Source organism: Talpa occidentalis, unplaced genomic scaffold, assembly GCF_014898055.3.
Source record: "Talpa occidentalis isolate TD23 unplaced genomic scaffold, MPIMG_talOcc4v2.1 talOcc4.2, whole genome shotgun sequence".
Classification (NCBI taxonomy): domain Eukaryota; kingdom Metazoa; phylum Chordata; class Mammalia; order Eulipotyphla; family Talpidae; genus Talpa; species Talpa occidentalis.
This window is the reverse complement of record NW_023602073.1, coordinates 93,172,288-93,187,914: the sequence shown is the minus strand read 5'-3', so window position 1 is coordinate 93,187,914 and position 15,627 is coordinate 93,172,288. Positions and strand designations below refer to the sequence as shown.

Genomic DNA, 15,627 nt, shown 5'->3' with positions numbered 1-15,627 from the left:
ATCTGAGGCAGCCAGGAGGGGTTGGGGAAAGGGGTGAAGCTGGGGTGTGGAGGAAGAATATAGGAACTATGGTGATGGACTCTGGGTGCTTTGGTGCTAGAACTACAGTGACTGCACCTGAGGGGAGAAATCATATAGTGTCCAAAAATTAGCAATGATGGAAGGAAAAAGGTATTTCATTTAAAAATAAATTTAGAGCTTTCTGGCAGTGACGACCTCCCCATGAGAACATGCCTCTCGCGAAGGATCTCCTTCATCCCTCTCCATAAGAAAAGAGGAGACACAAGAAGAAGCGCCTGGTGCAAAGCCCCAATTCCTATTTCACGGATGTGAAATGCCCAGGATGCTATAAAATCACCACCGTCTTTAAAGCCATGCACAAATGGCAGTATTGTTTGTGTTGGCTGCTCCACTGTCCTCTGCCAGCCTATAGGAGGAGAAGCAAGGCTTACAGAAGGACGCTCCTTCAGACGGAAGCAGCACTAAAAGCACACTGAATCCAGATGAATGAGAAATCATCCTAGTAAACAAGTTTTGAATAAAAAATAAAAATAATTTATAAATGAAAAAAATTGTTACACCAAGTAAAAAAAATAATTTGTCTTATCAACTCACTGTGCTGAAGGGGGAGGGCATATCCCACACACTCCTAGCTGACCTAGTTACACTAAAAGCTTCTTCAAGAAAATTTAGATCATTTAATATGGTGGTTTTCATGTCCAGTCTAAGAGGCGCAATTTTTCTGTAGGTGCAAAATTCTATTTCATGATTTAAGTAACTGTATATATGTACTTAAAAGAGTTTCAAATTTGATCCAAAAATGTTTCTTCCTTGGACTTGGATGGCCGGCGCTGTGTGTTGGAGGGAGTCAGCCACACAGGGGCTGTAGGTGGGTTCTGGCTTTGCCCTCCTGGCACCACAAGTAGCTCCCCTCTTCTGCCTACTTCTGTCGACCTCAAGTACCTTTGGGTCAGGGAGAAGAGAGAATTGCGCTCACCAGAGTCATGCTTTATTACTTCATCTTTTATCATCTTGAATCCATCTCCACCATTGGCAAGGAAACTTGGGAGGATCACCTTATACAACTTGTGCATCTCAAGAGGCTCGTACTTGGGCACTCGACACTGGGTGCAAAGTACATCTAATTTGACCACTCTGTCCCCAGGATTTCGGGAAAGATCATAAACCACGTGAATTCCTAGAAAAGAAATGAATCCATATGTTTTCACTGGAACCGAAGTGAAAATTTCTGTTTCCTTAAAAAGGGATTTGGGCCCAAATCTGGAATTGGAGCACTGGGCTTGGTTTTTGTTTAGTTCAAGCTTGAATAAAATTTCATCAAGAGAATAGAGGTGCATTGCAGCTAACCCCCTCTTGATTTAGGTTTATCCTTGAGTTCCTCTGGGAGGTCTGAGAACCACCAGGAAGAAAACTGGCTCTGGCGCCAAATGGGCTAGGAGTGACTCTGTAGGGATTAACCACAACTTTTAAAAATCTTGAACAAATTGGACCAGCAACTTGGTTCAGTGACTTTGGAAAATGAGAAATAGAGAGACACAGAACTCTTGTTAAAATTGTGAAGACTACTAAATGGTAGTGATCTGGGTCTGTGTCACTTTGACAAAACACAGCTACCCGGCACTGTTAGGACATCAAGCCCTATGGATCCTTCAAAGTATTCTTGGAAAAAGTGTAAAATGTCTGCGTTTACCCTACAGGCAGCAGACTGGGGCTCCTCTTCTGTGACCCCTCAATCTCAACGGTGGAGTGTTCTGTAGAGGGAGGTCTCAGCAAGGCGACGCTGCCCATCAGTGGGGCTGTGGTCTAAAGTCAAAAGGTGTGGCCGTATGCGGTGTCAAAGTAAAATAAGATTACTACATTAAGGGCTAGGTTGCTGTACACTGGAGTTAATCATTGCCAAAAGTGTTCTGGAAGTCCTTGTGACTTGGGACGCACATATTTTCATTTAATTTTTCACTGCAACCCAGGTTTTCTCACTGAGCTCAGAGAGGTGGAAGATGTGCCCTAGGTCACAACGGAACCAGAACCAGGTGCTCCTGGCACCTATAAGGCAGGCTACCCCGCGCAGAAATCATCTTTTGTTAATACTGATTGGACACTTTGTTCTTTTGAACCTCTGCCTGCTTCCAGGCTATTATGAATAGAATTTTTTTTTTTTTACAAAGAATAGTGAATGTTTAAACAATTAAGATTTAAACAGAAATGAGATGAAATCTCAAGGCAGTTGACTTGCATAGAATTTGGAGTTCAGCTCCAGAGAGAATCCATTTGCAGTCCAAACCAGACTCAGCAAGTATTGCTGTTTGCCAGAGCCTGGGGCTTTGACCTGACCTCAGCCCAGAGGTGTGGTTGAAAGGTTATGCATTGCGTTGGGTGGGAGAAAAGTCAAGCCAGCCTGGCCACAGAGTGGGAGACCTTAGCTTACGAGCAGGAAACCCTGGATGGTGACTTACCGCCCACCTGCAGGAACTCTCCGCTGGACTGGCCGTGTCGGTGCACGCTGTGCTCAAAGGCCTTCTTCAGGGTGGAGCCTTTTAACTGGACCAGGTCAAAGGTGCCTCCAAAGGGTAGCACAGCAGCCAGGTTCTCCCATGTAATTGTGCCTGAGGGTAGTCACAGGTGAGGCAAGAAGGAAAAGAGTTGAGAACAAGCTGGCCCCAGAGCAGTTTCCCTTAGGATGGGAGGAGAGGGGCGGGAGACACAGGGGCTTGGGGGACTATTAGGGCAGCATCAGCTGTGTTACGGGGTTTCTGATACCCAGGAGGGAATGGATTCAAGAAGTCTCTACCAATGGACAGGCTGGTGGGAACTTATAAAAGGCTGTAGTTCCAAATCAGGGTTCTCTGGCTTGGATCTCCTGGCCCGAGGCTGGATCTCCAGTGGGTGCCACTATGAGATGAGCCTGGGCTTATATGCTAAGACTGGGGCTTTGGTGTGAATGTGGTGTAGTAGTGCACATTTGAAGAGGTGTGAATTTTTTTTTTTTTTAGAGGCACGTTTTATTTATTTATTTATTTGTTTGTTTGTTTTGTTTATACATGCACTGGGTACAGTCAGAAGCGCGGGAGGGTGAGAGAATTCACCAGAGCCAGAGTGGGGAGCAGAGCAGGCAGAAGGACTGAAGTACACTGCTGAGGGGAGCAGCGGGTGGCAGGAGAGGTCTGCGCGCCATGTGGGACCCTCCTCCGGTGGCCGGGGAGCAGCTGGGGATCGAACTGGCGCCGCAGAGGCTGCGGGCAGCTTTGCAACCCAGCGCTCAACCACTGCGCCACCGGGGAGGCCCGAAGAGGTGTGAATTTTTACTTCTGAGTCATACAGTGTTGTAGATCAATTTGCTTCAATAAAAAAATAATATGTGACAAAACCAGAATGGGGAGAAAAAAAAAAGACTGGATTTGCCAGTATACCACGGAGGACTACAAGAAAGCTTGGTTGTCTACTTGGTGTGTTTTAGTGTATGATATAAGTCTGGGATATCTGCGAATGCACTAAAATAATTTAATCCACGAGCTTGCTTTTCCACGAGGAGATTTCCAGTACAGTATTGTCTTTCTCTTTCCAGAGATCAACGTGGAGGCTGTCGATAATTTGCATAAATCAGCACCAATCAGTTTGTAGTTCTGTGAGTTAGAAGTTTAGATCAGACTTAGGCCCCACTAACCCTAGCTGTGGCCTCTGTGTGCAAACACGTAAGAGAATACCCAAGTATGTGTGTGCCCTTGGGGGTGGACACTGACAGTAGTTAGCCCAAACTGAAAGAATTGGCATGATGGTGTGTGGCTGGCCGAGGAGATGAGCGAAGGAGACGTGTCAGAGGGGGCCAGGCTGAGCTTGGGACCCCAGCCCCTGGCAGCCCACCATTGTTGCGTTCGTCAATGGGAGACCGAATGGAGCCTCCATTTAAAATGCACATGGACACGTGGTTCCAGACCAGTTCATCTGGGTGTCTAAGGTTGTTGTTAATCTGCAATGAGAGAGTACAAATTTATATTAGTTATGCTGGGTCTTCTTCCTTCATAGCAGTTTCAGGAAGTTGGCTAGTTCTACTGAGGAAAGAGCTGTTTTCCCCTGCTCCTGCTTTCCTAGAAATTTCTCAAGAAAACCCTTGAACAAAATGGGGTTTTACTGCACAGGTACGCTTGTATTCAGATTTTTTTTTAACCCCTCCTCCTCCTCCTGCTGCTGAGCCTACTCAATATGAAGATGATGAGAAGGAAGACAATTATGATGATCCAGTTATGATGTTTTTAGTAACATTTTCTTTTCTCTGTTCTTTACTTTGTTCTAGGGTACAGTATGTAATACAGATAACATACTAAATGTGTGTTAACTGTTTATGTTATGGGTGTGGCTTCTGGCAACATCATGCTATTAGTTATTAAGTTTGGGGGAAGTCGGGCCTCCCTGGTAGCGCAAGGGGTTACGACACAACTTATGTAGCAATCCGCAGCCACTGCAGCACAGGTTCGATCCCCGGCCAGGAAGCAACCCACATGGCACAGAAGACCTCTCCTGATAACGCCTGCTGCTCCCCTCAGCAGTGTATTTCATCAGTCTGCCTGTTCTGCTCCCCACTCTGTTTCTGGTGAATCCTCTCACCCCCCCACACCTCTGGCCTGTACCCAAGTTCTTGTATGCTTAAATAAATAAATCTTTAAAAAAAAAGTTTTGGGGAAGTCAAAATTTATACAAGGATTTTTGATTACATGGATTGGTGGGTGGCTGTCCTTTATTCCTAATGCCAGCATTGTTCAAGGGTCAGCTGCAACTAGAACTAGTTTTATGCTATGAGTAGCAAAGATCACGACTGTGACCAGTCCTCTGTCAGATTCTTAGAAGCTAGTAGCTCTTAGCTTCCTCTCTTAAGACCCTGTGCTCCCAGAGTAGTGGGCTCTGGTGTCAGCAGGGTCCTGCCGTGGGGTCCGACCTGCCCTGCGGTGCTACTGCTCCTCCACCACGTCCCCTCAGGTAGCCTGAAAGCCTTTCAACTCCAGACCTCAGGCCAACAAGAATCCGGCCTCCACATCTAGGTCCCCAACCAATTTCCATGTTGGCAATTTTGAGAGGCAGTTTTCTAAAATTGAGGAGCATCAAGTATGCTTACAAATACATATTTAGTTACAAGAAATAAAATAAATACTTTCCATGTGGAAAAAAGAAAGTGCAAAAGCATGTCTTTTATACTTGTCCAGTCTCTTAACAAAGAGTTAAGGACCTCTAGCAATCTGGAGTGTTTCTTTCCAAACCTTTCTCTAAACACTTACATACTGGTTTCTCTTTAGCAACTTATCTCACTGGTTGCAGGATGCCCAGGAGGCAAGCTTGGCCTGGCCTTAGAAAGTATGTAAGTTGTGGCTGTATCCCTGGTTCCAAGCTGAGCAGCAAGAAATGGTCCCCTGTGTGTGGGCTTTGAGGCTGTGGGAGAGACGAGACTGATGGTGACAGAATTGGCTCATCATGGAGCCTGCCCTGTCCATGGGCAACCAAATGGCACCTCCACTTAAAATGCACATGGATATATGTTTCCAGGACCACAGCCACTCCCTTTGCAGACAAGTGGGCACAGAGGCAATTTTCATGGGTGATCTTGCTCCACCATGGGTCCTCCTGTTTTCATAATAACTGTATGTTGTCATTCCTTGCTTGGGGAGGAGATTTTAGCCACACACGTCTGGAGCTAAGAACACAGGTCAGTGCAGAAGAGTCTGGCCTAGGCAGATGTGTTTTATGGACTGTGTCTATCTCTTTGGAGTAGCAGAGTTTGTGTATTCACATTATTTTATAAAAGGAAGCAACATCCACAATTCAGGCAGCTAAGATAAACATCTTAAAGGCTTCTGTCTTGTAAAGCAATCAAGTGATTGCCAGCTGACCTAGTTCGGACCCGATCTTAAGGCACTCAGTGTGAATCCATGTCCAGATTTTGTGTGGATATGGATTTTTAAAAAAATTGATTTTTAACTGAGGTAATATTGGGGTGTCTCCATTGGGTATTGCCACCATAGACCACCCACCACAAACTCACCCATATCCCACCACCATAGAACATTGTGCTTCTTTCCTTCTTTGTTCTCCATCTCCCCCATTGTCTCCCCTCTGATGGTGTCTCTGTTGGTCTGAATCAGCTATCAAGGGTTAGTTTTTCAGCTTGTCTTTATCTATCTAGTTACTTTATATTGTACACATTAGCAACGCCATTAAGTATTTATCTTTCTCCTTCTGACTTATTTCACTTAGCATTATGCTTTCAGACTCCACCCATGTTGGCACAAATGGCACGAGTTTATATTTTTGATTTCTGAGTAGTATTCCCTTGTGAATATATACCCCATCTTCTTGATCCACTTATCTGTTCTGGGGCACTTAGGTTGTTTCCTGAGTTTAGCTATAGTCAGTAGTGCTGCAATAAACATGGGAGTGCAGGTTTCCTTTCAAACTAGTGTCCTTAAAATTTTTTTTGATAGATGCCTAGGATTAGAATTACTGGGTTGGATGGTAGATCCATTTTTTTTTTAAAAGATTTGTTTATTTATTTATACAAGCACTGGGTACAGTCAGAAGCGTGGGAGGGTGAGAGAATTCACCAGAGCCAGCGCGGGGAGCAGAGCAGGCAGAAGGACCAAAGTACACTGCTGAGGGGAGCAGCGGGCGGCAGGAGAGGTCTGCACGCCATGTGGGACCCTCCTCAGGTGGCCGGAGAGCAGCCAGGGATTGAACCAGTGCTGCAGAGGCTGCGGGCAGCTTCGCAACCCAGTTCTCAACTGCTGCGCCACTGGGGAGGCCCGGTAGATCCATTTTTAATGTTTTGAGACACCCCCATACTGCTTTCTATAATGGGTATGGATTTTTTAAAGATTGTCAATTCTGTAGCTACCAGTTCACCCCTCTTTGCACCCTCCCTGGCCGCCCATCCCGGCAGAGGCCCTCCATCCCCAGTGGGCTGCTCACCATGGCATCACAAATCAGGTTGCCCATGTTGCATTCTGTGAAGCGGCAGGATTGAGTGGTGCCATCCAGATAGACGATTGTTTTCCCCAATTCCTGGGTGGAATAATTATCTAATTTTATCCTCCATTTGTTAATTTCTGCTTTTATGGTGGGATCTAGTTGAAAGGGGGGGAAAAAAGCTTGCTATTGAAGCAGATATCACAGTGCTCCTTCTCTTTTGGAGAAGGCATCAGGCATCATTTAGCTTAGTATATGTTTCTTTGCCATATTTCTGTACAAGTTGGTTTTGATTGTGAAATTTCTTTAGGAACCTCTATTTTGTTTCCCGGTAATAAGACCCAGAATGGCTCTTAATTTAAAAATTTGTTCCGAGGAGCCTAACACCAACTAATTACAATCTTGTGATTTCTACCTGGGATGTGCTAGTGGTGGTGACTGGGAGGCCAGGGCCGGCATAAAGGGCCGACTCAAGTCTCTGGGCCTCCTTCCAGCTGCGCAGAGGCCTGTTTTGTGACCACAGGCTCTCAGGGCAGATGGCACCTCACCACCCATCTCCCCTCACCCCTGATGGTAAACAGGAAAAAGGCAGGTGGAAGCAGCATAAGAGATGTTCATGTTCATTTTTACTCTGAACCCAGACAAGAGTAAGACAGGCTTTCCCTCACTTGATAAATAAACAAACCCTCGAGACCAGGTGGCTTGCCCCAGGCATGACTGCTCCTGGTTGGGGGAGGGCAGGGGTGCGCCTTGCTCTGCCCAATCTGAACCCCTAGCTTCAGTATCGGTGCTCCTCTGTCATGAGCTGAGTGTGGCTTTCCCAGGCTGGGGTCAAGCTTGAAAAAGAGCAAGAAGCCACGACACAGTGTTCGATGCTGAGAGAACTTGGAGAAGGCAATTGGAATTGGGTGTATTTTTAAATCTCTGTATCCATGAAGAGGGTGGATTCAAGGAAGAAGGTAAAATTCTTCAAAAGTATTACAGTCTTATCCTGAAACAGGAACCAGGTCAAGCCACAATAAAAATTCCAGAATGAGGTGATGGAACATTCCCCAAATTTCACATACCTTCAGGAATGCTGCTGTTGAGAAGAATGGGATTTCCATGTGAAGTGACGACATTTCCCTTGTCATCAAACTCAACCTTCAAGTAGCCGAGATACTTGCCAAAGGCATAGGCCTGGACCACGGGAACCTTCCTTCCATCATCAGAGGTGACTATGAATGGGTAGTTCCCAACAGGCACCTCTTTGGAAGGTGGAGTGCCTAAAATGAGAGGGCCAAAGCTGATCAAATCAGCCCTTGTACGCGGCTGGCTGTGGTCCAGCAGGCTGCTGGCCAGATGACAGTGAATTTTAAATTGATGATTTGCCAGCTGCCGCTTTACATAGCCCGTCTTTCAGAGCCTTGCTGGGGCATCTGCCTCTGTTTCTGAATGTCCTTCTGGCATGTGAATCCTTCCGTTCTCGACTCCACGGGCCTTTACGAGGCTCTTCCTAAGTTCAGGGCACCGTGCCTGGTGCTGAGGGAGATGCAGATGCACTACTGCTAAGACCTCCTACCTTCATCCTGGCCTCTCTCAGCAGCCAGATGGGCTAGCCAAGCCATAGCATTTCAGTTCCCACACCTGTAAAATGGGTGAAATCACAATGCCTATCTCACAGGGCTGCCACATTCCCTATATAGAGGCTGGTGCATGATAGATACTCAGTACATGTGTATTTCTTTCTTGTAGGAGGTGATGGTGACCTCAGACACACAGTCCAAAGCTTAAACTCTATAGATGAAGAGAAGCAGAAATCGCAGGGCGTGGACTTTGCTGGTGGCCTAGGGGTTAAATCTCAGGCTGTCACCACGGCAGTCTGAGTTCGATCCCTGGCCAGGAAGCTAACCCACATGGTGCAGCAGACCTCTCCTATCTCGCCCGCTGCTCCACTCAGCAGTGTATTTCTGCCTGTTCTGCTCCCCACTCTGTCTCTGGTGAATCCTCTCACCCTCTGCACCTCTGGTCTATAACCCAGTTCTTCTATGCATAAATAAATCTTTGAAAAAAAAATGACAGACTGTCCTTAGGTGTGCTAAATTCTGCATCCCCACAGGTGCCTTGCAGAAGTCACATGCACTCCAGAGTCAGAAGAACCTTCCCCATGTGAGGTTTGGCTGATGTGGGCAGGATGTGTGCAGATCACACATTCGACCTCATAAGGGGAAATTTCTGCTGACTCTGTCTCAAAGGAGGCCATCAAAGGGGGCCATTGGGGAGAGTGTGGGACCTGCTTATGACCCAGGGGCTGGAGGCCCAACCCTGCCTCCTGGATGTGGGTCCACATGAGGACAGAGAGCACAATCCCATGGAGCTCAGAGCCCTGGCTTCTCATCCCTTGACACTTTCCAGTTCTGAAATTGTACCTCCTTCAGACGACTTAGGTTGAGTGAGGTTCATATCTCAGTGGTTCATATCTCAGCTCCATGGAGACAATGACATAGTTTGAAATGTTTTAAATGAAGGACTATAGAACAATGTCTATAGTCCCTCCAAGATAGGTCCTATTATACTCTCCAAGACAGGTCCTATTATCACCCCCACTTTACAGAGGAGAAGACTAATTGTCACAGAAGGTATGTGAAGGACAGCAGGCTTGGGGCACGGTAACTTAGACTCTCCGCCTCCCGAGCACAGCCTCGTGTGGTTCTCACAAAATCTGAAGGAGCTGGCTGCCAGTGGTCACATAGCAATTCAAATGCAAGCCCAGGGACTGCACCTTTATGCCCCCAAGTTGTTTCTGGCTTCTCTTTTTGCCTATGACAAACTGGAGTGAATGTTATGAAGACCCTATTTCTGCCATGCTTTTCTCCCTGTTTCAGTTCAATAACCACAGAACAGAAATGCTGCAAATACCCATGCAGGAAACACCTGTTGCCAACCTTAACTTTTAATTTTACTGTTCCTTCTGGAAAAATAAAAAAATCTTGGAACTTTATTTTCACAAAAGCACCCAACTGAGAGTCAGCGGGCAGGCCTGTCCCATCTCCTTTGCAGTGTACAGCCTCAAGGGCCACCGGCAGATATTGGCTGGGACAATCATAGATGATCTGATACACCGTGAGAGGAAGGCTAACACTCTCATCCTCCTCCTAATGTTCTTGCTTTCCTTTGAGAAAGCCTTGAATCTGGGCTTTCCTTTAGAGGGTCAAAGTACGCAGTCCCCTCCCACCTCAGCTACAGACCGGTGGGGAAGATGAACCCCTCTTTTGAGCCCGAGATGCTGGGGGAGGTGCAGTTTCCACTACTTCCACAAGGTGGCGCAGGACACTCCATCCAGGACTAAGGCAAATTAATCTACTTCAGAAATGGCCAGCCTGGCTGTTTCCTGGCAACCCTCGAGGAGGGCAAACCTGCCTTTTTAGTTAGGTTTTTTTTTTTTTTTTTTTTTCAATTGAAGTATAATTGAATGGGATACAAAGAAGACATACAAATGGCAGACACATGAAAAGATGCTCAACATTACTAATCACCACAAAAAAGCAAATAAAAACCAAAATGAGATATCTTCTGACAGTTGTCAGAATGGCTATTATTACCAGAAAGAAATAAGTGCTGGTTGGGGACTGGGTGTGGAATAGTGGACCCTGGTGCACTGCAGGTACAGTCAATATGGGAAACAGTACAGAGATTCCTCAAAAAATTAAAACTGGAACTTACAATCCAGCAATTCCACTTCTGGGTATATATGCAAAGAAAATGAAAACACTAATTAAAAATGATATGTCTGAATTGTGACCTTTATTTTTCTGCCTTGCACAGACATATCAGAACTTACATAGAATCTAAACATTAGGAATCCCACTCCCCGGTGCAGCACCTTGTCGGATGAGAGCCACAGTCTGCACATGCGAGCTCAGATCCCAGCTCCCTTTTGACAGGGCACTCTCTCCAGTTCTAGGAAAGGGCTTGATGTTTCTATTGATAGGGTATGAGACATGTCATTGACATTTTAAAAGGATTTAATTGGGGAAAAGGGACTGAGGGACTAGCTGGTCTGCTTTGGCTCATCGGTGCCTCTTCCATAGTTAAGGGCTCTTCGCTTCCCCTTAACTCAGCAATTCCAAAAAGCCACTGGCAGAGAAAGCAGCCCTGGGCGCCACATTTTCCACACCATTCCATGGTGCCCAGCCAAAGATGCTCATGCTCAAAATAGATTCTCTCCAATGGAACCACACATCTGACTTTGGAAACCCGCTTGTCATCTTGGTAGGAGAGAAATTATCCCCGGAATTCTAGCCCAGCCGTCTAGCAAACACATACAATGGGCCCACACCTGGAGGCACCGTGGAGCTGTGGGCTGGCATGGAGCTGGTGAGCGAGCATTACCTAGCACAGCGTGGTGCCTTGTGTGGGGAGCAGCCCCTCAGGAACATGATGGTTCCAGGGTGGCCTTCCAGCCACCAGCAAGGACAGATCATGTGACAGAGGTGGAGGAAGCAGACTTTGAGGTGATTTTCATTTGACTGAAGGAATTATACTACGTTTTAAGGCAGTCCATGCTAGGATTTTCACGTATATGGGAAGTGGCTTAAGAACTTCTGGATTTCTGTAAGACTGGACTTCTACTTCACATCATAGCTTCTATAGGACTTGAGTTTCTCTTTAATTATTTGGAAGTGCTCAGTCCTGCAGACACTGCTCTTAGCTGTCTCCTGGCCCCTGTGTCCTCAGCCAAGCCCAGGCTTGGCCACCAATAGCTTTGTGCCTGGATAACTGTGACAACTGCCTTTGAACTGGCCTCTGAGCATCTCTTTATAATCCAGTTTCCACACCGCAAACTGAGTGATCTTTCTAAAACATAAATGTGATCATTTATGTGTTTCCTGGCTTTAAAATATTTTCTGCTGGTCTTATGAAAAATACTACCATTTCTGATGTGAATACCATGACCTACAAGACCTACATGATATGACCCTTTCTTAGCTTGCCAGCTTCCTATAGACCCCTTGCCCTGCACTTCTGCTATCTTAGCCTCTTCCATGCCTTTTCCTCTACCCTTGGAGTGAGCCCTGCTGCCAGAGGCCTGCATATCAGTTCCATATATCTTTATGCTTTAATTTATTCATCTGTAAAAATGGAGACCCGGGCCTCCCTGGTGGAGCAGGTGGTTGAGCACAGTGCTGTGAAGCTGTCCTCAGCCTCTGCAGTGCCGGTTCCATCCCCGCTGATCTTGGAGCAACCCACATGGTGTGCAGACCTCTCCTGTCTCGCCCGCTACTCCCCTCAGCAGTGTGCTTCGGTCTATCTGCCTGTTCTGTTCCCCACTCTGTCTCCGGTGAATCCTCTCACCCTCCTGCGCATCTGGCCTGTACCCTGGCTCTTGTATAAATAAAAAAAATAAATAAATTAAAAAAAAAAAAATGGAGACCCTTAGGGGTTGTCAGGATTAAAGAAGATAATGCAGCAAATAAAGCTAGAAACTCAGTAAAGGTTAGTGATTATTATTTACCAGTTTTAACTCGTGGTTGTCTTCCTGTTCTTAGCCCAAGTGTCAGTTCCTCAAAAGAACTGACAGCTTTGATCTTAGCTTTTGATCAGGTCCTGCTATAGATGCTCTTGCCACATCTTGTACCTCTCCCTTCACAGCATGCTCTGTGGTTATACATGATATGATTGACTTATTTGCAAAATTACACTTAAAAAAATCTGATCAGGATCAGCATCTCTTTAAAGACAATACATTCCATGGAGGCAGGGGCTGCTGTGCACCTAGCACATGGTAGGTGTTAGTAAATGTTTGTTGAGTGCTTTTGTGGGGAATCCACATGTGGAGGTGAGCAATGTTGATGTGTATAGGGTAAGTAAAAATTATCAGCATTTTCTACCCTCCTGCTATTAGCATTAATGATGGGTCCCTGTGGTCCTACATGTGTGCCTAATGGCAGACACCTGGAATAGGGTATGGGCGTGCATAGGTGGGCACACCTGGGCTGAGAGGCTGGGCCTATAAGGGTGGTGTCACGGGACTGCCAGGAGAAAAAGAAACAGCAACGGCAGAGAGAAAGCAGAAAAGAGCCCATAAGAGAATGCCAGAGGGCCCAGAAAGAGTGAAGATTCGCCAGGGACTGGGAGGCCTGCCAGCCTCCTTGCAGCCTGGCCTCCCTGGTCTTCCTGCCTGCCAGCCTTCTTGCAGCCTGGCCTCCCTGGCCTTCCTGCCTGCCATGTACCCGGGTGAGCCATTTCCCACCCTGTGGGGCTCCTTTGTTTGCCCAACCAGTCAGGACTGGGTGTAGGCAGATATCTGGATTGGATTTCATGAGGGTTACACCTACAAATGGTGTAAAAAGCTCAATAAAACTCTCCTTTACCCATCTGCCTGGATCATAGAGAACCTGCTCTGTGCCTTGCTGGCTCTACAATGTGTTAACTCCTCTCCCCAGTGGCCCTCAATTCAACATCCCCAACTAGCCAGCCAGCAAAGAGAACTGAGTGAGTTGCTGGGAGTCAACAGAATGGGTATGGTACTTGTTCAGTTTCAGTTTGGTTTCATTCTGAGGCTACTTTAATTTATTTTATTTTATGCATATAAGAGCTGGGGCACAGGCCAGAGGTGTGGGGGGTGAGAGGATTCACCAGAGACAGAGTGGGGAAGAGAACAAACAGATTGACTGAAATACACTTCTGAGGGGAGCAACGGGTGAGTCAGGAGAGGTCTGCCTCGCCATGTGGGTTGCTCCCTGGCCAGCCACGGACTCGAACTCGTGCAGCAGAGGCTGCGGATTGCTTCATAGTTTGCGTCTTAACCCCTTGTGCCACTAGGCAGGCCCTCTGGGGCTACTTTTATTTTTTAGATTTATAAAACAGATTTAATTACTGTTTTTTAATTTATTTTTAAAGATTTATTTATTCATGCATAGAAGAACCAGAGTACAGGCTAGATGTGCAGGAGGATGAGAGGATCCACCAGAGACAGAGAGGGGAACAGAACAGGCAGACCGACTGAAATACACTGCTGAGGGGAGCAGCAGGCGAGACATGAGAGGTCTGCTGTGCCATGTGGGTATCTCCCCAGCCAGCCGGGATCGAACCCCCGCTGCAGAGGCTGTGGACAGCTCCACAGCGCTGTGCTCAACTGCCTGCACCACCAGGGGAAACCCTAATTACTGTTTTTTAAAAAAGTGGTTTAATTTTTCTTTTTTTTAAATCTCTGAGTAACTTTTCCTTGCAGGAAATCCTGTGGTAAGGCAAGCCGTAAAGTGGGCCGCTCAGGTAGCCCAGCTCTAGGCTCTGTGCAGGACTGTGGGGAGACTCCTCCAAGAGGCCCCCAGGCCAGCTGCCACTCCCTGGCCCCCTCTCTGCCCCTGACACAGAAGCAGTACCCGCTGTCCAGGACAGAGGGTTCTCTCCTGTCTTCACAGTATAGTCAAGAAGCTTGCGCAACTAGACAGTGAGTCACCCTCTCCTAAGTGATCTTTGTAGCAACCATAGAACATAAGCGTTCGTGTCTCCTTCAGGGCATTCAAGGGAATCTCTAACTCCCACTTTGTCCCTCTGTTTGCACATGCTTAATTGGCTGCTCAAATTCTTGCTCTTGGACTTCAGTGATGACTGGGAGGACTAAGAGACCAAGCATCTTTGAGTAGCGGCAGGGTGGGCACAAAACCTTCATGAAATCCAAGCCAGGTGTCTGCCTACACCCAGTCCTGACTGGTTGGGCAAGCAAAGGAGCCCCGCAGGGTGGGAAATGGCTCACTATGCTCACATTTACTCATTCAGTAAAAATTTCCAAAGCTCCAACAAGTACCCAGCCTTTTGCCTCTCCATGGTTGGGCAAGGATAGGCCTGAGGTCTCTGCTTCGTCTTTATAAGGCCAGGCGAGGCTGTGCAATGGAGGGAGAGCAGAGGAAGGAGCAGTTCCCCAAGCGGCCCAGCACCCTTCTCTTCACAGAGGATCTAGCCAGGCCCCTGGCTTAGTGTTCTTCCAGATCCAGACTTCCCATTCACTTTTCACATGATGGAAAGGGTTTATATATAATAAATGAAGCAAGAAAAAAACCCCCAATAACACAGCCACCCTCTGTTCTTACCACAAAGGCCTGTTACCATGCAGGTTCCGAAGAAATGGAATGGTGAGAGATACTGATGTGTACCTTAACATGTCCTTGTAGTTCCATTTACTAATAGTGCTCTTTTCAGAAGTAATGAGTTTATTTCATGAGATTAAAAAGGAGGTAAACTTGGGCCTCCCCAGTGGTGCAGTGGTTGAGCACCGTGCCACGAAGCTGTCTGCAGCCTCTGCAGCACCAGTTTGATTCCCCGCCGGCCGGGGAGAACCCCACATGGTGCACAGACCTCTCCTGCTGCACCTGCTGCTCCCCTCAGCAGTGTATTTCAGTGGATCTGCCTGTTCTGCTCCCCACTCTGTCTCTGGTGAATCCTCTCACCCTCCTGCGCTTCTGACCTGTACCCCAGTTCTTGTATAAAATAAATAAATAAATCTTTAAAAAAAATAAAAAGCAGGTAAACTTTATCATTACTTAATGTAAACCTGATAAGTTTTTTTAAGGAAAATCAGCACTGAGGTGGAAAAGGCATTCTCATGGTGGTCACATTGAGTGGGAAATGCTGTGTTTGCATTCAGTGAGGGGCCTGACATCTGATTCCCATAAACTGTAC

General features: G+C 46.8%; 1 protein-coding gene and 1 pseudogene across 1 annotated transcript in view; one reads left to right on the top strand and one right to left on the bottom strand.

The window, feature by feature from the left end:
- Window positions 1-15,627, bottom strand: part of NT5E (5'-nucleotidase ecto) — a 35,065-nt gene that overhangs the window by 3,463 nt on the left and 15,975 nt on the right. Inside the window, exons 4-8 of the mRNA XM_054699013.1 lie at window positions 8,034-8,231; window positions 6,970-7,124; window positions 3,880-3,985; window positions 2,475-2,624; window positions 998-1,198 (exon numbers count right to left, since the gene is read on the bottom strand). Of these exons, the coding sequence (XP_054554988.1) occupies window positions 998-1,198; window positions 2,475-2,624; window positions 3,880-3,985; window positions 6,970-7,124; window positions 8,034-8,231 (810 nt within the window). The remainder of the gene's footprint in view (window positions 1-997; window positions 1,199-2,474; window positions 2,625-3,879; window positions 3,986-6,969; window positions 7,125-8,033; window positions 8,232-15,627) is intronic.
- Window positions 220-505, top strand: LOC119252666 (40S ribosomal protein S27-like; annotated as a pseudogene).